Below are 20,925 nucleotides of genomic sequence, written 5' to 3'. Positions count from 1 at the left end.
TTCAACAGCCCTCTATCCCACCTACTCTGCTATTAGTTCAGGATGAAAATAAAATTAGTTTGGAACCTCAAATTAACATATCAAATCCTCTCATCACTCCATTTTACAACTGAGAATAATAAATAAATGTGCGAAATCACTTTAACATTCATAAAGTTACTGCTGCTGCTGCTAAGTCGCTTCAGTCGTGTCCGGCTCTGTGCGACCCCATAGACGGCAGCCCACCAGGCTCCCCCATCCCTGGGATTCTCCAGGCAAGAACACTGGAGTGGGTTGCCATTTCCTTCTCCAATGCTTGAAAGTGAAAAGTGAAAGTGAAGTCGCTCAGTCGTGCCCGACCGACCCCATGGACCGCAGCCCACCAGGCACCTCCGTCCCTGGGATCCTCCAGGCAAGAGTACTGGGGTGGGCTGCCATGCACCAGGTGCTCCTGAGTATTTTCTTTACTTGATTTTTAGGATAATGCTTTGAGAAGTGTTATCATCTCCTCTTCTAATGGAGAAACAAACTCAGAAGTTGTGTTATTGCCCCACATCAAACAGTCATAAAAATGTAAAATATCTGATCACTGAACCTAGTTTTTCCTTTCTCAAGTTTAGCCCTATGTCTATCACATCATGCTATCTTCATATAATATCATCTCTAGTGCTTTTCCATAGGGATTATTAAAATGTGTATGTGTAAACACACTAATAACAAATAGACTGGCCATGACTTAGGTAAAGACAACTATTTAACTTTAATGAAGGACATATAAAATATTAATGGAAATATGATGTTCCATAGATGGATTGTTTGATATGATAATGTAAATTTTATCCAAATCAGTTTAGAAATTTACTGTAATTCCAAGCAAAGTGTTTATCATTATATGCTTTATTATTTCTAAATTTAATTTGGAATAATGAATGAAAATATCCAAAAAATTTTTGAAAAGAAAGATAATGGCATGGGGAAGAGGGACTTACTCCACCTGATAACCCAATGTCCTTCAAAATTTTAAAAAGTAGTAATAATCTGATATTAGCAGAAAAATAGAGAAATACATCAGTGCAAGACAGTTAAGAATTCAGAGGCAGATCTATTTGTATCTAAAAATGTTGTAGTTGATCAAATCAGTAATTCAAATTAGTAGGGAAATAATATGCTATTTCAGGGCTATTAGCTATATAGTTTTTTAAAAATAAAGTTAGATCTCTTCTTCATATTATACTAAATCTTCAACTTCTTGTGTATCAGATATTTAGATGAAGAAACAAAACCAGAAAAACACAGTTGTTTATAGCTATAATCTTGGAGTAAGGAAAGCCTTCCTAAACTTGACAGAATTTAAGACATGAAGAAAAGTCTGTATAAAAAAATCCACAAACTATAAAAACAGTCACAATCCAGGAACATTCTTTGCAACTAAACAGAGAACCAAAGGGTTAATGTCATTATTTTATAAATAATTCTTCCAAATCAGTAAAGAAAAGAGCAACATCACATTAAGAGTTTGTTCACAGACTTCATAGTGAAAATCAAATGGTCATTAGATTTGAGAAGATGCCTGCTTCTGCTAATGCCCAAAGAAATGCAAATTAAAACAGCTATAAGCTATCATTTGTCTACTATTAGACTGGTCAAGGTTACAAAAAGTGATAGTTTCTAGTACTAATTGAGGAAGTGGGGAGCCAGACTCTCACAAATACTACTGGTAGAAATAAATTGACACAATCTATTGATATTTAGACAGTAAATTTAGAAGTATTTATTCAAATTTAGATAGGCGTAAACAATTTTTGAACTAACTAACACTGATTCTACAGGCATACTATCACAAGCTCACATTTAGTTAGTTACAAGTATTTTTCACTCATCTCACACGCTAGCAAAGTAATGCTCAAATTCTTCAAGCTAGGCTTCAGCAATATGTGAACTGTGAACTTCCAGATGGTCAAGCTGAATTTAGAAAAGGCAGAAGAACCAGATATCAAATTGCCAACATCCGCTGGATCATCGAAAAAGCAAGAGAGCTCCAGAAAAACATCTGTTTCTGCTTTATTGACTATGCCAAAGCCTTTGACTGTGTGGATCACAATAAACTCTGGAAAATTCTGAAAGAGATGAGAATACCGGACCACCTGACCTGCCTCTTGAGAAACCTGTGTGCAGGTCAGGAAGCAACAGTTAGAACTGGACATGGAACAACAGACTGGTTCCAAACAGGAAAAGGAGTACGTTAAGGCTGTATATTGTCACCCTGCTTATTTAACTTATCTGCAGAGTCCATCATGAGAAATGCTGGGCTGGATGAAGCACAAGCTGGAATCAAGATTGCCAGAAGAAACATCAGTAACCTCAGATATGCAGATGACACCACCCTTACGGCAGAAAGCAAAGAACTAAAGAGCCTCTTGATGAAAGTGAAAGAGGAGAGTGAAAAAGTTGGCTTAAAGCTCAACATTCAGAAAACTAAGATCATGGCATCTGGTCCCATCACATCATGGCAAATAGATGGGGAAACAGTGGAAACAGTGGCTGACTTTATTTGGGGGGTGGCTCCAAAATCACTGAAGATGGTGATTGCAGCCATGAAATTAAGAGACGCTTACTCTTTGGAAGAAAAGTTATGACCAACCTAAACAGCATATTAAAAAGCAGAGACATTACTTTGCCAACAAAGGGCCGTCTAGTCAAAGCTATGGTTTTTCCAGTGGTCATATATGAATGTGAGAGTTGGACTGTAAAGAAAGCTGAGCGCCAAAGACTTGATGCTTTTGAACTGTGGTGTTGGAGAAAAGACTCTTGAGGTTCCCTTAGACTGCAAGGAGATCCAACCAGTCCATCAGATCAGTTCTGTGTGTTCATTGGAAGGACTGATGTTGAAGCTGAAACTCCAATACTTTGGCCACCTCATGTGAAGAGTTGACTCATTGGAAAAGATCCTGATGCTGAGAGGGATTGGGGGCAGGAGGAGGAAGGGATGACAGAGGCTGAGATGGCTGGATGGTATCACCGACTTGATGGACATGAGTTTGAGTAAACTCCGGGAGTTGGTGATGGACAGGGAGGCCTGACATACTGCTGTCCATGGGGGTCACAAAAAGTTGAACACGACTGAGCAATTGAACTGAATTGAACTGAACAGAAGTATTTTTCCAAGATCATGATTGCCTTTTTACTTTGTAGTTTTTCTGCCATATAGAATGTTTGAATGTGCAGCTCACATGTTTACTGCAGCATTTTTTGTGTGTGTGATAGTAAAAATAGAAAACATCCCAAATATTCCTGCTGTGCTGGCAATTTGAGCTCTACTGTGTAGAGATTACCTCTATCTTAATTACCATTCCCATTTAGGTACTGTTCTTGACAGTACAAGCATTTGTTAAATGAACAGACAAAATGGACCATAATGTGTCTAGGCAACTGAAATTATTTTTAAAAGTAAGGCAGGTAAAAAGAAACTTGCACATACTGTATAGATCATTCTCTTTTTATAAATATACACATTTATATACAAAGTGTCGTATATCTATTAAGAAAATGTTGGAAAGTATACCTGTTGATTGCTTCTTGTATGGAATTTGAGTAGTGACATTAACATTTTACTTTATATACAACATAATATATTTTTTGCTTTTGTTTTTGTTTTCTCACAATGACTGTGTTTATAATTTCCAAGTATAAATTCAACCATTCTTTCAGTCTATTAACTGTTTTTTGTATATAGGATTTATAGCAATAAGCAAAGTCTCTGTTTTTACTGAGTATATATTCTAATGGAGGAAAACAGATGGTAAACAAATATGTATCCCTGATATTTTGAAAAAAATAATAAAACCATATAAGGGGACTCCAGTGACAAGGTGCTATATTCCTTCTTTTCTAATGCTGCAATGTTTAAGAGACCTGAATAAACTAGGGAGGTACCCATCCAGGTGTATGTTGGCAGACAGATATTCTTGGTGCAGGTCAAAGGACCCAGTCTGGAACACTCCATGAATTAGTTAAGAGTACAGAGTTTGGAAAAATGGGGGTGGTGAGAAGCAGAAGTTGTATATGACATAGGGACATTTGGAGATGGTAAGAACTTCAGTTCCCATTTCATATGATAAGAACCCCTAAAAGTGTTGAACCATGGAATGACATTGAATTTTTGTATGCCAGAGATCTGCTGATAACTGTGTGGAAAACATGGTGATGGCTGGCACTAGGGTGAGGGCACTGGAATTGGTGTGAAATGGTGGGGCTATGGATGCATTCCAGGTAAAGATAAAAAGCCACCAGAAGTTGCTGATCTGAGAAGAAGAAAAGAGTAAGGATATGAAACTGTCAGGAATTTAAAATACCACTGCAAACAAACCTGATCTGGAATGTGAGAATGAAGTACCTCTAATGAGGCAGAACACTTCAACCATTTTCTAGAATAGCTAGGGTCAATCTCTCATGGTATGAATTTTCCCTACTTTACTGTGAGAGATGTAAGTGCCAAATAGTGTCTAGAAGTTATACTGAAATTAGAACTTATTATCCCTCAGTTGTTTTAATGTTCATTTACTCTTAAATATACATTTTTTAAAAAGTATCCAGTTCAGTAGAGTTCAGTCACACAGTTGTGTCCGACTCTTTGCCACCCCATGGTCAGCAACACACCAGGCCTCTCTGTCCATGGCAAACTCCCGGAGTTTATGCCAACTCATGTCCATTGAGTCGGTGATGCCATCCAAACATCTCATCCTCTGTCGTCCCCTTCTCCTCCTGCCTTCAATCCTTCCCAGCTTCAGGGTCTTTTCAAATGAGTCAGCTCTTCGCATCAGGCCAAAGTATTGGAGTTTCAGCTTCAACATCAGTCCTTCCAATGAATACTCAGTACTGATTTCCTTTAGGATGGACTGGTTGGATCTCCTTGCAGTCTAAGGGAACCTCAAGAGTCTTTTCTCCAACACCACAGTTCAAAAGCATCAAGTCTTTGGCGCTCAGCTTTCTTTACAGTCCAACTCTCACATTCATATATGACCACTGGAAAAACCATAGCTTTGACTAGACGGCCCTTTGTTGGCAAAGTAATGTCTCTGCTTTTTAATATGCTGTTTAGGTTGGTCATAACTTTTCTTCCAAAGAGTAAGCGTCTCTTAATTTCATGGCTGCAATCACCATCTTCAGTGATTTTGGAGCCACCCCCCAAATAAAGTCAGCCACTGTTTCCACTGTTTCCCCATCTATTTGCCATGATGTGATGGGACCAGATGCCATGATCTTAGTTTTCTGAATGTTGAGCTTTAAGCCAACTTTTTCACTCTCCTCTTTCACTTTCATCAAGAGGCTCTTTAGTTCTTTGCTTTCTGCCATAAGGGTGGTGTCATCTGCATATCTGAGGTTACTGATGTTTCTTCTGGCAATCTTGATTCCAGCTTGTGCTTCATCCAGCCCAGCATTTCTCATGATGGACTCTGCAGATAAGTTAAATAAGCAGGGTGACAATATACAGCCTTGACGTACTCCTTTTCCTGTTTGGAACCAGTCTGTTGTTCCATGTCCAGTTCTAACTGTTGCTTCCTGACCTGCACACAGGCTTCTCAAGAGGCAAGTCAGGTGGTCTGGTATTCTCATCTCTTTCAGAATTTTCCAGAGTTTATTGTGATCCACACAGTCAAAGGCTTTGGCATAGTCAATAAAGCAGAAACAGATGTTTTTCTGGAGCTTCTTGCTTTTTTGATGATCCAAATTTGATCTCTGGTTCCTGTGCCTTTTCTAAATCCAGGTTGAACATCTGGAACTTGGTATTGAATGTATATTAGCTTTTAATTTCCTTTTGTAGTCTGTTTTTTTGACATAATTTTGCTATTTTAAAGTATTAGGAGGAAAACAGTTATGCTCTTTTGAAAAACTGAGAGAATTTGTGGTTTGGGACTTCAAAGATGTTAAGTGAAATAAAGCTAACTTAAAATCTCAATAATATTATGCATTAATCTTTAGGAGAAGTCATGAACTTAAACTATGGAAGAGTTGAATGAAAATTTTTAAGTAGATTTGCATATCTTACCAAGATATTCTCATGTCTTATATTAATCTATAAAAGAAAATATGCAAAAATTAAGTTCACTTTGCACAGTTGCTTATTTCAGATAATAAAGGTTTTCATGATTGCAGGGCCTCAGTTTCAAACTATTTGCAAGTGATCCACTTCATGTGCAAATAATATTAAGGACATTCCCAGTGTGTATCAGATATCATTAAATACATGCATGAGTTGTATTGAGACAATGAAATTTTTAGCAAATGTAAGAGTTGAGTTGTTCCATTAAAATCATTATTTAGTACCCACAATCACATTTGGCCAAAAAGTAGGATATAGAATAGGATTTGTTTCATGACATTATTAAAATTCTATTCATAATGTTTTCTCTAGGAATATTATGTTCTTTATTTAGTCACTTTTTGATGTGACTGAATATTATACTCTTTGTATATTCATCCAGTGATGTGAATAAAACTTTGTAGTTATGGTCCTGGATTTTTATTCATTTGCCCATATTTTTTGTTCATTATCCATTCATTATCTTTTTAACAAACATTTATCCAGTGTTTACTACAGTAGTTTTTAATCTTGGCTGCAAATCAAAATCCTCTTTGAATCTTTTTTAAAGTACTGATTCCTGTGTAATAAACCCCTAAAACTGATTCAATTGATGTGGACTTCAGCCAGGCATCTTTATTTTTTCAAAAGCTCCACAGGTGACTCTGACGTACAGTCAGGATTAACAATCATAAGTGTCTCTATTAAGCAGGAGGAATATAGGAGTTAACATGAAATAATTCCTGTTCACAAGTAGATTGGAGTCGAGTAAGACAGAAAAGTAAACTAGTAATTATAGTAGTGTGATAAGTGCTACACGAAGGGTAAGCACACCTCTTCCAATTTAGAACTAACATACATTGGCTTGGTGTTAAGTGAATCCATTGATGGAGTATAAAATAGAAAAAGGAGATTTTCCCTCAGTACCAAGCCAAATGACCCAGATTGTGCTTGAGTCCATATTTTCTGTCTTACCTGCTCTATGCCTTAATCAAATGAATTAGCCATACAAGACTCTGTGATTAAACTCAGGAAATGGAAAAACAAAGAGACCAGTTTCTATTTCTGATAACAGGATATGGGAGATGAGAAAGCAGTGAAGAAGGATTGCAAAACAGCCAGCTCCTCAGAATTAGGGAGCAGGTATCGCTAATATTTTTCTTCCTATGGCCTAAATTACAGTCCAGCTCATAGGTAGATCTTGGTTCTAATATAGTTTTTAAATCTTTTTCTGATTATTTGTAGGCAACTGTTCCTACCTAGTCTTTGCATACTTAAGAGGACTCTGTACAGAGTTGCTCTCTGACTAGTGACTCTCACAAAGAAATCACTTTTTGCTGCCTCAGAAGCACAGGACATTTACTGATTGTCCTTAAACTTTCTAATTCAGACAAAGAACCTTGTTTAATTCTTGGTAGTAGGATTATCTTTTCTTATATTTTTGTCTGTTTGTAACATTAACAGTTGATGTTTTGTTTTTACTGTTTTAATTTCTGTTACCATATGGTATTTTATACACTTTTGTTTCATTTTTATTTCATTTTACACAATCTGCATCATCAGCCTCTCTTCCCATATTTACAGACACAAAAGCTCCAGTATAAAGGAAGAGAGGATATATGTCTTTGGTCCCCAGAGCAGCACTAAAAAGCTTCACAAAACCACACATTGTCCATTGCAGTCCCTTGTCATCTCCTTAAAAATGCAATTTGGGGAGGCTGACAGGGCCACTCCTAGAAATCCTTCTCAGGAAACCCAGTGGACATAGACCAGGTTAGAATTCCCTATGCAGAAGTAAATGCCAGAAGGAAATCTTCATGAAATCCAGTTATCCTATTATCTTCAGGTCTTCCATTCCTAAATATAAATGAAAGCTCCTATTTTCTTTCTCCTTGATCTGATATTGACAAGGCTTAATTAGACCTTATAAAGACAAGCTTATCTGGTTACATGAGTGTTAATTTATGAGCTCCAGATTCATATGTAGGGTGAATGCACTTAATGTGAACATTAATTATATAAACTTGAGGTTGCATAATATAAAATATTAATAAAGTCACTTTATCTGAATACTTTGAAATAAAAACAGATTTCTTCAATAAAATAATTAGGAATCTCATAGTTTTATATCTAGCTGGCTACATGAATTGTAAACTATAATTATGATACAGGAAGATGTCATTTTAGCTGGTAAACAAAAATGCCTACCATATTTTTTCATATCAAATGAACCAATGCTCTTGTTTATATAGAACTTCTATGGAGCTTTGGGGCTTCCCTCATCGCTCAGTTGGTAAGGAATCCGCCTGCAATGCAGGAGACCCCGGTTTGATTCCTGGGTCAGGAAGATTCCCTGGAGAAAGGATAGGCTACCCATTCCAATATTCTGGCCTGGAGAATTCAAAGATTCAAATACGACTGAGCGACTTTCACTTTCACGTTCATGGAGATTTCAGACATTATTTCATTATTTTAGCATTTCCTATTTTTATTAGCTTTCAAAAATATATCTAATGATATCAACAAAGTATTAATTAAGCTTTCTCCTTTTCTATAATTTCATATACTTAGTTAACACATATCTAGTCATGGTTAATTCAGTGGGCTGTGTTAAAAAACCACATCCTCAAATATATATCTTTAAAATGTGATAAAATACAGGGAAAGCTAAGCAGTTACCATATTGAGCCATAGTTTAATTTCTACAAAATATCAGAGATGCCAAGAAAAAAAAAAAAAAAACTAAAAGAAAAAAAAAATTAAGCCTTAAAGCAGAAATATCCTACAGTATTTATTGATCCATGTGTTCCATGAATGGTTGCCTTCTATTTTGCATTAAAATCCATATACATTAAAACATATTTTGTATTACATTTCCCCTTTGAAAAAATTAGTGTTGAATTAGGCAAGGTTTGAATCACTTAAGGTCTTCAGGAATGCAGCCTTCCTGAAGCATTCTCTAAGTTCAAGTTCTAAATCATGCATGTTTGTTCAGATCCTTAGAATGTTTTGAAACACATTGCCCAGTGACTAAAACTCTTTCCCTGGAAAATGGAGAAATTGAATATCAAAGGGAAAGAAGTTGAACTCCCTCCTCAACTTTGACTTTTGTTTCTGAGAGACTTGGTTGTTGGAAGATAAATTCCCCAGTGTCAAATGTTTTCTAGCCTTTCAATGAAGTAGATTTTGTGAAGGGAAAAGTGAACATATAACGTTGATTTGGTTAACATTAGATGGCCAGGTTCTCAGCTGTGAGATACATATAAAATATTATTTGTCCCCTCTCTAATCCAGTTTCCTAAAATGATTTATCAGATGTGTCTTAATGCACTTTATTACCAGAGTTACAGATTACTAAAATGTGTACTCTTATTAAGTTGTGAGATTCCCTTATATGTGAATAAGAGTTTTGTCAGATGTATATTTTATGGTTTTAGTATTTGCTCTTAGGTTCATGATCCATTTTAAATTAAGTTTTGTGTATGGTGAGGTGTAAGGTTTGAAGTTCATTTTATTTTGAACATATAATCACTTTCATTGAAAATCTGTTCTTTCTCCATTGAATTTACTTGATGTTTGGTCAAAATACAATTGCATATATAAATGTGGGTCATTTTTCTGAGAGGTGTAAAATTTTGAAACTATGTTATTTGGTGCATATGCTTTTGTAATTGTATCTTCCTGTTATCTTGATTATTTTTTCTATAGGAAATGTTTATTTTGGGGTCTAGCAATTCTCCCTGGTGGCTCAGATGGTAAAGAATCTGCCTGCAATGTGGGAGACTTGGGTTTGATCCCTGGGTTGGGAAGATCCCCTGGAGGAGGGCATGGCAACCCACTCCAGTATTCTTGCCTGGAGAATCCCCATAGACAGAGGAGCCTGGTGGGCTACATTCCATGGGGTCAGCAAGGGTCAAACTAGTGACAGAGCCTAGTGTCCTTCATGCCCAGACGCAACCGAGCAGCTAAGCACAGCAGTTCTCCACGTTAGAAGCTTATTTGTCTAATGGTTCTGTGGTCTCTCAGGGCTTTCTTATGCTTACTCTCTACATGATATACTTTTCCAGTTATTTGCTTATTTTTATTTGTATTTTTAAATTTAATGTACTTTTCTATAATGTACAATTATGTAATTAATTAGTTATGATGTATAATTGGGTCTTGACAATGACACTGTGTAATTAGGTCTTGCTAGTTCTCAGTCACATAGTCTCTACATTTTTACTGATGTTTAGTACATTTATATTTAATGTGATTATTTTTATATTTGGATATATTGTCTTCGATTTTTCCTATTTGTTTTCTCTTTGCCTCATTTTTATTTTCCTGTTTTTCTCCCTTCTTTTATGTTAAAATATGTTGTGGATTATTTTTATTCTCTATTAATTTATTGGCTTTATTTCTTTGCATTGTTTTTATTGAGTGTTTTAGAGGCCACAGTATGCAACTTTAAATTCCCGTAAAATACAAGAACCTTGTAATAGTGTAGTTTCATTTATGCACTCTCATCCTTTGTGCTACTGTCATGTACAGTATATCTTTATATCTATATTATAAACCCTAGAATATTGTTATAATTTTGCTTAGTTAGAGTCCTGACTTTTAAGGAAATTAAGAATGACGGAAAGATAGTCCTGTCTTGTGAGAAATTAAACATATTTCTTATTTTCATATATCACTCATATTTTTATTGTCTTCTCTCTATCCAGGTTATCACCTGATGTTATTTTATTTCAGACTGAAGTATTGGCTTTTGCATTTCTTGAATTTAAAGCTATTAGCAATGAACTCTCTCATTTTTAAAATTCATTTGAAATGTCTTTGAACCTTTAATTTTGAAAAATGGTTTTAAAATAGTTTTCTTGGAAGACTTTTTTTTTTCCCCTCAACAATTTGAGTTTTATTCCAGTATTTTTTTTCTTTGTTGTATTCAAAGTTTTTCTTACTATCTTCAGCTTGTAGTAGTTTTATTATGATGTGTCTAGGTGCAGTTTTCTGTGTTTATTCTATTTGAGATCACTGAACTTTTTTAGCTGAGAGTTAACATTTTTCATCAAAGTTAGCAAGTTTTTCATTATTATTTCTTCAAATATTTGTTCAACCTTTTGTCTTTCTCTGTTCTTATTTGACTCCACTTAGCCTTAAGAGTTCTAAAAGATGTTACTGACACAATAGTTTTAAACTTGGATGGAATGCTTGGAAATAAAATGGAGAAATATGGATGAAATGACACAATTTTCTAAGGAAACGGTTCCTTAAATATACGTAAAACACAACCCAGTAAATTTATAGTGGAAAATATTGATGTGACCCATTTGTCCTCTTTTCCTGTTTTTACAAAATCTGTCTGTAGGTGCATTTCCTCCCTCTGCTCTTTATGCGCGGAAAGATTTGCTACAGCGATCTACCCATATTGCTACGAAGACTTTTCAAGCTTTTCGCATATTTGTGAACAATGAGCTCAATGAACTTTACACAGGACTGGAGACAGCTCAGAAGTTTCTGAGACCTGGTGGTCACCTCGTTGCCCTCTCCTTCCATTCACTGGAGGATCGCATCATCAAACGATTCCTGCTTGGGATAAGCATGACAGAAAGGTTTAACCTAAGTGCTAGACAGAAAGTGATACAAAAATCACAGTTGGATTCAGATCAGGAAAACAAGAAGCACATCTCTATAGGAAAGGCCCCTTTAATGTGGAAATTGATGCACAAGAAGGTACTTACTCCAGAAGATCAGGATGTACAGGATAACCCCAGAGGACGCTCCGCCAAGCTTAGAGCAGCTATCAAATTATGAGAAAGTTTTCATCATCTAATCCTTCAAGATTTTCCTCACAGTTTCTCCTGTGATATTCCTGTACAACCTAATGTAAGAAAGTGTGGGATATCTAAAGCTATATAACTATATATGTGTGGATCTAGAGGGTATCTAGCTTTTTTTTTTCCTCAAAAAGAAAATTTAAGAAATATTAGCATGACGTAGAAAGCTCAATTCAAGGAGCAGCAGTACCTCAAAACTGGAAAAGTATGTTTATCTTAGCAATATATTTGACTTTTGAAATGGTTAAATTCTGGTTAAATCCTTTCTTTAACCAGGAAATTTTTCAAAAGAAGAGGAGAATATGTGTATGTAAAATCAAGTTGTCAAAAGAGAGTTTAATTATATCTGCATGCCCAGATTCTGAATTTAGATATTCAGATTTGCAACAGACTGTCTATGATTCAAATAGTTAATAATGATAATGGAATTTATTTTAATTTTTCTCTTGGGAACAGCTTTCTCAAATACAGGTATTACCATTTTGAAAATGCATTACACTGATAAATTTAAATACTGAATTATAGTGTTTATTGTCTTAAAGAGATTTTTCCATATGATATATGCCATGTTTTCATATATTGCAAACTAAAAATATAGAACTGCTATGATAGCCTTCACAGAGGATGTTTCATAAAACTTGTATTTGAATTCAGTTGTATTTATTATAGTAATAGTCCAGAATGCTTTTGATAAATAGTGAAATCTCTTATCATTTGAATCCTGCATTTTTAAACTGAGCTATTCAAAATAGTCAAAGTCTACTGAAATGGAAAAGTTTATCATCTATTCCAGATACTAAAATCTGTGTGCTCTTAATTTTCTTATTTACAAATAATAACTAATTGTAAAATGTTTTCTCAGGAGTTCACTTGGTAGAGGATTCTTTAATAAATAGTTGAAATTAATTCATAATTCACATAACTTTTTATACTTAAGTATGCATTTCTGATTTATTCAGTTATGATGCAAGTACTGAAATAGAGAAACAAAGGTGAGTAAAATATACATAGCCCAAAGTACCAGTCCTGTGGAGTTTATAGTCTAGCAAAGAACAGCGATGGTAATTAACTGATCACAAAAATTAATATAAAATCGACAAAGCGGTAAGGGCTGTATAGAAGTAGTGTGCTGTGCTGTGCTGTGTTTAGTCAGTACCATAAATACATCCGACAGGGATTTCATCTACTAAAGGAAACCAGGTCTGACAACATGGTACTTGATTTATGACTCAAAGAATGAATAAGAGTCAAAGGATACATGGGCATGTTGATTAAAGGTACATGTCAATGATTGTTTTCTTAAGTAGTTCCCCTTGAAGTCATATTTATACTATTAATTTGCTCAGTAAACTATTTATTCAAATACAGGAAAAGTTCATCTTATCAATTATGATTACAGAGCCTAAGTTGGCAAATCTAGTGAATAAATTATCAGCATAATTAGATGGGTGAAAGATAAGAATTAAAAACTTAAATTTATCTCGGACTTACTTTATCTGCCTCTGTAACAGTTAACTTTGGTTCCCAAGTTTGTTTACCACTTTTAATTTGCAAACTGTTAAAACCTGAGGATGTCCCAGGTGGCGCAGTGGTAAAGAATCACCTTCCAACACAGGAGACACAAGAGACATAAGTTTGATCCCTGGGGTCAGGAAGACTCCCCTGGAGTAGGAAATGACAATCCACTCCAGTATTCTTGCCTGGAAAATTCCATAGACAGAGGACCCTGGAGGGGTACAGCCAAGGAGTTTGCAAAGAGTTGGATGTGACTAAGAGACAGAGTATACACGCACATTCAAATCTGAAGAATTCTGCAGTGAAATCAGAATAAGAAAATATTCTAGGGAGCAATGTGCTCAAATTAGAAATGAATCTACCTAGCTTAATCCTCTGAATCTTTCCTAAAGAATTTTGTAAGTTCCTCTTTGTATATAAGTCATACTTGTGAATGAGAATGATTCCCAAAGGTAGGTGCCCATCTGAGTATGTGATTAGAATACAAAAGATTGCATGTAATATTCGGGAATGATTCACCTATGTCATCAATCTTGTTTGGATGTTATAGAACATGGGAATTTTTTCATTAATGTTAACTGGAAACTGCCTGCACTGACTGGGTTGGATGACATCCTTCCAAAATTCATGTCTTTTCCAAAACATCATAATGTGACCTTATTTGGAAATTCAGCTATTACTGATGTTAGCAGTTAAGATGTAATACTGGAACAGAGAAGGCCTTTAACCCCATATATCTGTGTCCTTATAAGAAGAGAAGAAAGACAGAGACACAAGGGAGAATGCCACATGAAGCCAAAAGCAGAGGCTGAAGTGATGTATCTACAAACCAGGGGACACCCAGAATTGCTGGCAACCATCAGAAGCTAGGAGAGAAGATGGAGTAGATTCTCCCTCAGGAACTTTAGTAGGTGTTGATAACTGCTGAAACCTTGGTTGCAGACTTCCAGCCTCCAGAACAGTTAGAGAATAGATTTCTGCTATCTTCTGCTGTCCAATCTGTGGTAGTTTATTATGGCAGCCTTAAGAGATTAGTACTCTGACCCCCCCCAAAAAACAAAATCTTGAATAATATGCATGAAAAAAATCCTGCTTCAATAAACACAAAATCGGCTTCAAAATACTACAGTGTAAAAACACATTATCTATTTTTTATAATTAGGCTGTTTGTGACAATCATTCTTACCTTCCTCTTAGTCTTAGTTGTAGGATGAATAATCAAATACATGAATGAGTTTCAAATAATTAACACTGGAGAATGTTTTTGGGGAATTTATACAGTACATATAGAAAATAAAAACAGATTATTAAAATGAATGTACATTGCTTTTCCAATAAAATATAAATTATATAAAACAAGCAATTGTTTTGCATTTCTGAATCTATCTATTGACTGCTTCTGCCACTCATTTTATATAACATAGATCCCATTGTGTAGGACATCAGTTCTTAACAGTTTTAATAATTGTTCACTAACAAATGAAATTTAATAACTACATACAATTTTTAGTTGATACTCTTATTTTGTATGTTCATTTTGTTTTGACAATTACATGTTGGTTATTATTTAATCTTTGAAATTTCTAGGTTAATTTCAAGGGAAGACAGTAATAATACCTATTTTTTTCTATTTCATGTAATATGTGATATATGGTTTGTGCTTAAATTCATTTATATTGAGCTATTTATTATATTACAACCAATAGTTTATAATAAAATACAGTATGCCTCACTAGGTTTTTGAGGTTAACTAAAATCTCTTAAAATTAACTTGTAAATATTCGAAAATCATATTTTCTTTAGTCTTTGCAGAGTGTTGCATATCTTCAGAGGTTTATAAAATTCTTTCCAATTTTTGTTTTTAAATAAGCATAAATAATAATGAATTTATACTGTAGATTTTTTAAATAAAATTTAAACTTCATTTGAAATCTTATTCAAAAAGTATGAGTCAGTACTTAAGGGAAAATTCAAAAGGTACAAAAGATAGAAAATTTATATTAGCACTTTCATTTGGTTATAAAAGATGAATGTATATATATGTATTCAATAAATATCTATTAAAGCCTGACCTTTTAGGAAGAAATCAAAAACACCTCTCTCACTTCTTTCTCTTTATACTCCTTTCTTTTCCCTTTCTCTGTTCAGATGTGAATTTCTTATGCCAGCAGCTACTGCTGCTAAGTCACTTCAGTTGTGTCTGACTCTGTGTGACCCCATAGGCGGGCAGCCCACCAGGCTCCTCTGTCCTTGGGATTCTCCAGGCAAGGACACTGGATTGGGTTGCCATTTCCTTCTCCAATGCATGAAAGTGAAAAGTGAAAGTGAAGCTGCTCAGTCTTGTCCGACTCTTCGAGACCCCATGGACTGCAGCCTACCAGGCTCCTCTGTCCATGGGATTCTCCAGGCAAGAGTACTGAAGTGGGTCGCCAGCAGAGATGACATTAATTTATATTTCACAGTTACTCTGGAAGAAGTATTATGCAATATTAGTATGTACTCTCACAAACTAAGCTCTACATGTTAGATTATTAGTAATGGGTAAGACAACTAAAAACTGCTTCTAGTTAAACTTCTCTAATTTTTATTTTAATATACCTGTTTTTCTATTGTGTTTTTGTGATTGCTGCAGTATTCTAATAGATTTTTTGTGTATGTTAGCAACAGTCTATAATAGAAACAGTTATAAGCATTAAAATGTAAAGGGAATTTTGTGAGGTGCTTGATAAATATGAATTTAATGACAGAAATCCTGATCAGAGATATATTTTTCTCAGAACCACAATGCCATATGTTCAATGTTGAATGAAGTATGGTTTGTAAAAATCAGCATCATATTCTAAAGAAACTAGATTGTATAACAAGCATAACTATTTTTATATTATTTTCTCAAATTTCATCTGTTTATTGCTACTATTCCCAACTAATGTTTGGTAACACACAGCATGATCTGCAGGAATACTAAGAGATAGTTTAAATATAAATTTTTTAAAGTCTTGTTACAGCCTAAATTTTCAGAAACATTAAATGTTCAATAGAATTAATTAATGCAGATGCAATGGTGATAGTTCCTTATACTATCATTTAGATGGACCTTAAAATTCTTCACAAAGATTTTGACCACCTTGCTGTCTTTCTCAGATAATTTACAAAGTAAAGAAAAAAGTGTAACTCTGATATGCAGACTATAAGTTTGCCTTTTTGGCAAACTCTTTAGGCAACTAAACTCCTTAGGCAACTCTTTATCTTAAACACAAGGCATTTAAGTACAAATTTTCTACCATTAGCATATGCCCTATTAAATATATCACTGCCCAGATGCTAGAATAAAAAGCAGAAATCAAACAAGAGGACATGCTCCATTTCTGATTCTTGAGTTATAGGTTCTCTTCATTAAGCTCCATCTTTATGCCTGGCCAGTAATACTTGTCTGCCTTATACAAGGTAAGGATTTGTATTGTTAAACAGTCAAATGGTATGGTTCTTCATTCTTTCACAAGGAAAAGCATTATCATCCAACTCTTAGAAGTCTATATAGCCTTGTAAATAAAACCGTTGACTTTGGAGTCAGAAAAAATGAGTTTAAATTCCAGGTCTGCCTATATTAGCTGGATATGCAAACTGGGCATGCTCTTTAATATCCTTAATCCTCATTTCTTTCACTTTAAAGTGTGGACAGTATTGGGACTTCCTCATCAGGTTGCTATGAATTGAATAGAAAATAATAAATATTTATGAGTTAAAAGTCATAATTACCAAAATATAACACATTTCTGGGCACTGCGGCGAAGGAAATATATATTTTGTTCCTAGTGGTTTTAAATGAAGCCTGTGCGTCACAAGCAGCAGTTGATTGGGTTTATAGTCAGTTTTATTATGGGGAAATTTTATTCCTATTTATTATTTATTTAACACCCCCAGTATTTGCTATAGTTTGACAAGGCATAATAAAACACACAGTCTTTGCCCTTGTGGAGTTTCCATTTTTAAGAAAACAAACTGGGGAGAAAAGAACCAGTTATTTGACATTCATTTAGGTTGGAAAATGTTATCTGTCCTCCTGCACTTCCATATCAGTAAGTGCCTGAAACTAAGTGGTCCTTGTAGTAAGATTCTCCAAAATACATTTTGAGGGGGAAAAGGAAATAAGTATTTTATGAGATAAGAGATGGAAGATTTCTATAGGAGTGTTTTAAAAGTTTCCTATTTCTGCACTCTAAAATCAATGCAGAGAAACTACAGGACCAATAAAGTGTGTAAGTTGCAGGTTTTAAAAGGGAAAATAACATGAAAGGTAAATGGACAGTTCACACTTAGGATGAGCTGATGATCTCTTTTACAGCACCACGGAGAGGTATGTTACTGAAACAGGATCCATATAATTCCCACACCCTTACCTTCATCTCAGAGTTTATAATTCTCTCCCTTTATCTCCATTTTGTACTCCTATATCTCAAAACAGAGCTTATCTTTGTTCCTCTTCTGTCTTCTCTAGGCCCTATTTCAGTCAATTTTTCTTTCCCTCATCAGTCTTCCATCCATTCTGCACTAGAATCTTTCCTTCAGTCTACAAAAGTGTTCAAAAGTGAACCATGCTGAAAGCAAATCACAATGACCAAAATCGCTCCTTGACTATTTTCCTTACGCAAATACCACCATCATTCTCTTTTCTTTCATATCTTGACCTCTTATTTGTAAATATTTCTTTATCTGGCTATGCCAGGTCTTAGTTGTGGTGTGCAGGGATCTTTAGTTGTGGCATGCAAGCTCTTAGTCGCAGCATGTAGGATCCAGTTCCCTGACCAGGAATCCAACCTGGGCCACCTGCCTGGGAAGCATGGAGTCCTAGCCACTAGACCACCAAGGAATTCCTGATATCATGACTTCTTAAAGTCTCCACTGCATCTAACTTTGCATCTGTATTTCCTTTATCCAATTCTAGTATACTTTCTGTAGGAACTATTGTCTTAAAAATTAATGGTGACCTCTTAATTACCCTACCCAATATCCTAATCATCCTCTTCACTTACTTTACCTCTTCAGCATTTGATAACGTTAATCCATCCTTCCATAAAAATCTGTGCTCCATTGCAGTCTCCAAAGTCACTCCTGTAGCTTTGTCTCTCTAACTCTGATTTTTTCACAGAATCCTCTTTCTGTGTTCCAGGAGTCAGACCATGTCTTCTGTGAGTTTTTCACAAGGTATAGGTAGTCCTCTAGATGTACATTTAGTGAAGGCAGTACTGTGCAATTACCCCACGATCATCCATAGAGTAAATGAGAGATGAGTAACTTGCCAAGATAACAGACAGTGGAAAGAACAGAAATAGGGGGATTCCTGGTTCTTAAAATTGACATCAAATTAAGTAAGGTATGTACTAATAACCAGGACATGAGCTCTGGTAATAGCAAACAATAATTTGGATCAACCATCCCACTCAGAACAACTAGAAAAAAATCTAGAAAAGACTTTTTTTTTTAATAAGTAACTTTGAAAGCACCAGAGACTTAATACTGCAGTGAAAAATATCCAGAAGAAGGAAACTCAAAAGTGGTTAGTCCAGCATTTGTAGCTGCCACTTGCCAGTTCCACAAGTGGCAGCTGAGAAACTAAATATTCAGTACAAAAATATTGAATCACTGTGTTGTACACATGAAACTAATAACTTTGTAAATCAACTATACTTCAAATAATAAAAATGAAAGAAAATGTACAACTGACAGACTATGCAACTCATGGAACTTTCAAGTGATAGTAAACATCTTACATTTCTGCACAGCATTTTTATGGTAAGAAAAAAAGAATATGTCCTCTTCCTAGATTTACATATATTGTTTATGAGTTTGCTTTTCTCTTTTTAATGGCACCATACCTACTTCTGAATCTATAAATTACAGTTTTCACACAGAAACCTCTTTGATGATGAAGAAAACCATGTTTAAAAGCCAGCCAGATGGTTCTCCCATTTCCTATTATGTACATTCGTGATATTCATGGGGTAGGGAGGGGTTAGGGTGAAGGGAAAAAAATAACTATCATGACTGTTGAACCTATCTAGTTATTCTAGAATCTATCATTGTTCCTTTGAAGAAACTCAACATTTGTCTTACAACCAGAGAATAAACATCAGCTGCTAGAGAAAGCTATTGAATTTCAAAATCCCTTTGAAATGTCACGTTAACCTGTTTAACTTTCAGTCAGTTCTTTAAAGCACCAAGCATTTCCTGATGACTCCCAGATCTAAGACTGCTTACATTTCTCTAACTTAAAAGCTTGCTTCCTTCACTTGCAAACGAACTGTGTTGAATGAGTCAGCATGTTTCGGCTGGAGAAGGGTATCACAGCTGCAACCTGTGTGCAGTTGTTCACAGGTTAGTTCAATTTGTGAACAGGGTCAAATGGAAAATCTGATCATTTGACTAAAACTACAAAGCTCCAGCCTTCTTTATTTTTTAATGGCTGTCCACTAAATTTTAATCTTTTAAGTTGTATTTGTTTCATTGATTATCTTTTATTCTGAAATGTGTAGAAGTCAGACAACCATTAGTTTAATATTTGACTCAACAATATCAGCGTCCTCAGTCGTGTCTGACTTTGCAACACCATGGACCGTGGCCCGTCAGGCTCCTCTGTCCATGGGATTTTCCAGGGAGGAATACTGAAGAAACACCTCAATGGAAGCCACAGTTCCCAAATCTGACCCTGTGTTTGTTAAAGGCTGTGTTGACAATTTCTACCTATTAAACACATCTGGCTGCTTTGTTCCTGATGCTTCAAGCTCCCTACTTTGTTTTAGAAGATCCCAATCTTGCCATCAACCAACCAACCCAGACAGTGTACCAGCAAGGCTAATCTGGGTAGGAGTTTTGTGCTAGACACAAAGAATAGAAGGGATGGAATGATTTCTGATGGTCTGTGTAGATCAAATATTCCAGACTAGTGCTATCCAATAGAAATATAATACAAGTCACCATTTGAGCCACATTGTAATTTTAAATTTAGAGAAGTCACGTTGAGAAAAGTATGAGTAAATCAGTGAAATTAGTAATCTAGTTTAATCCAATATATTTTAATCCAATTGATATTTTTTGATTAATAAATGGGATTAGTATTTTAATCCAATATATTTTAACATGTAAGCAATATAAAAATGAGATAGTTTACATTCCTCTTTTTTTGTATTAAGTCCTTGAAATCTGGTTTATGTTTTATACTTAAAGCATATCTCAATCTGCATTTCAAGAATTGTAGGTTCTTGAAAGCTCTAAATGTGTAGTGGTTACCAGACTGGACAGCATAGTTTTAAATTCAGAATAAATGCCAGGTTTTTCTGTATATCTGGCTCTGTCATAGAGGTGACCAGCTTTTCACCTTTTAAAAAACCTTCTCCTCCATAATAAATATCTAGTAATAAATGAATAAACAGTTTCTTCTATCGCACTGTGTCATACATGGAGGAGGATATAAGCCATATCCCCTGAAGTCATGCAGTGTACTGACCCTGACCATGAAGAAGCTACACCATTTCA

The 20,925-nt window shown here is 35.1% G+C and overlaps 1 protein-coding gene across 6 annotated transcripts in view; it reads left to right on the top strand.

Annotated features, from left to right (window-relative positions):
* Positions 1–20,925, top strand: part of METTL15 (methyltransferase 15, mitochondrial 12S rRNA N4-cytidine) — a 351,902-nt gene that overhangs the window by 190,151 nt on the left and 140,826 nt on the right. For 4 of the 6 annotated variants that reach the window (XM_065944507.1, XM_065944508.1, XM_065944509.1 and 1 more), the window contains one exon: positions 11,412–14,754. The exons of the other annotated variants lie outside the window; for them this stretch is intronic. In XM_065944507.1, the coding sequence (XP_065800579.1) occupies positions 11,412–11,857 (446 nt within the window). In that variant the 3' untranslated portion in view covers positions 11,858–14,754. Of the gene's footprint in view, positions 1–11,411; positions 14,755–20,925 lie in introns of those variants that run through there. 6 annotated transcript variants of the gene reach the window in all.

This window comes from Muntiacus reevesi, chromosome 9 (assembly GCF_963930625.1).
Source record: "Muntiacus reevesi chromosome 9, mMunRee1.1, whole genome shotgun sequence".
In the NCBI taxonomy this organism is placed as follows: Eukaryota; Metazoa; Chordata; class Mammalia; order Artiodactyla; family Cervidae; genus Muntiacus; species Muntiacus reevesi.
Note: the sequence above shows the minus strand (reverse complement) of the source record. Positions and strands in the feature narration are given on the sequence as shown.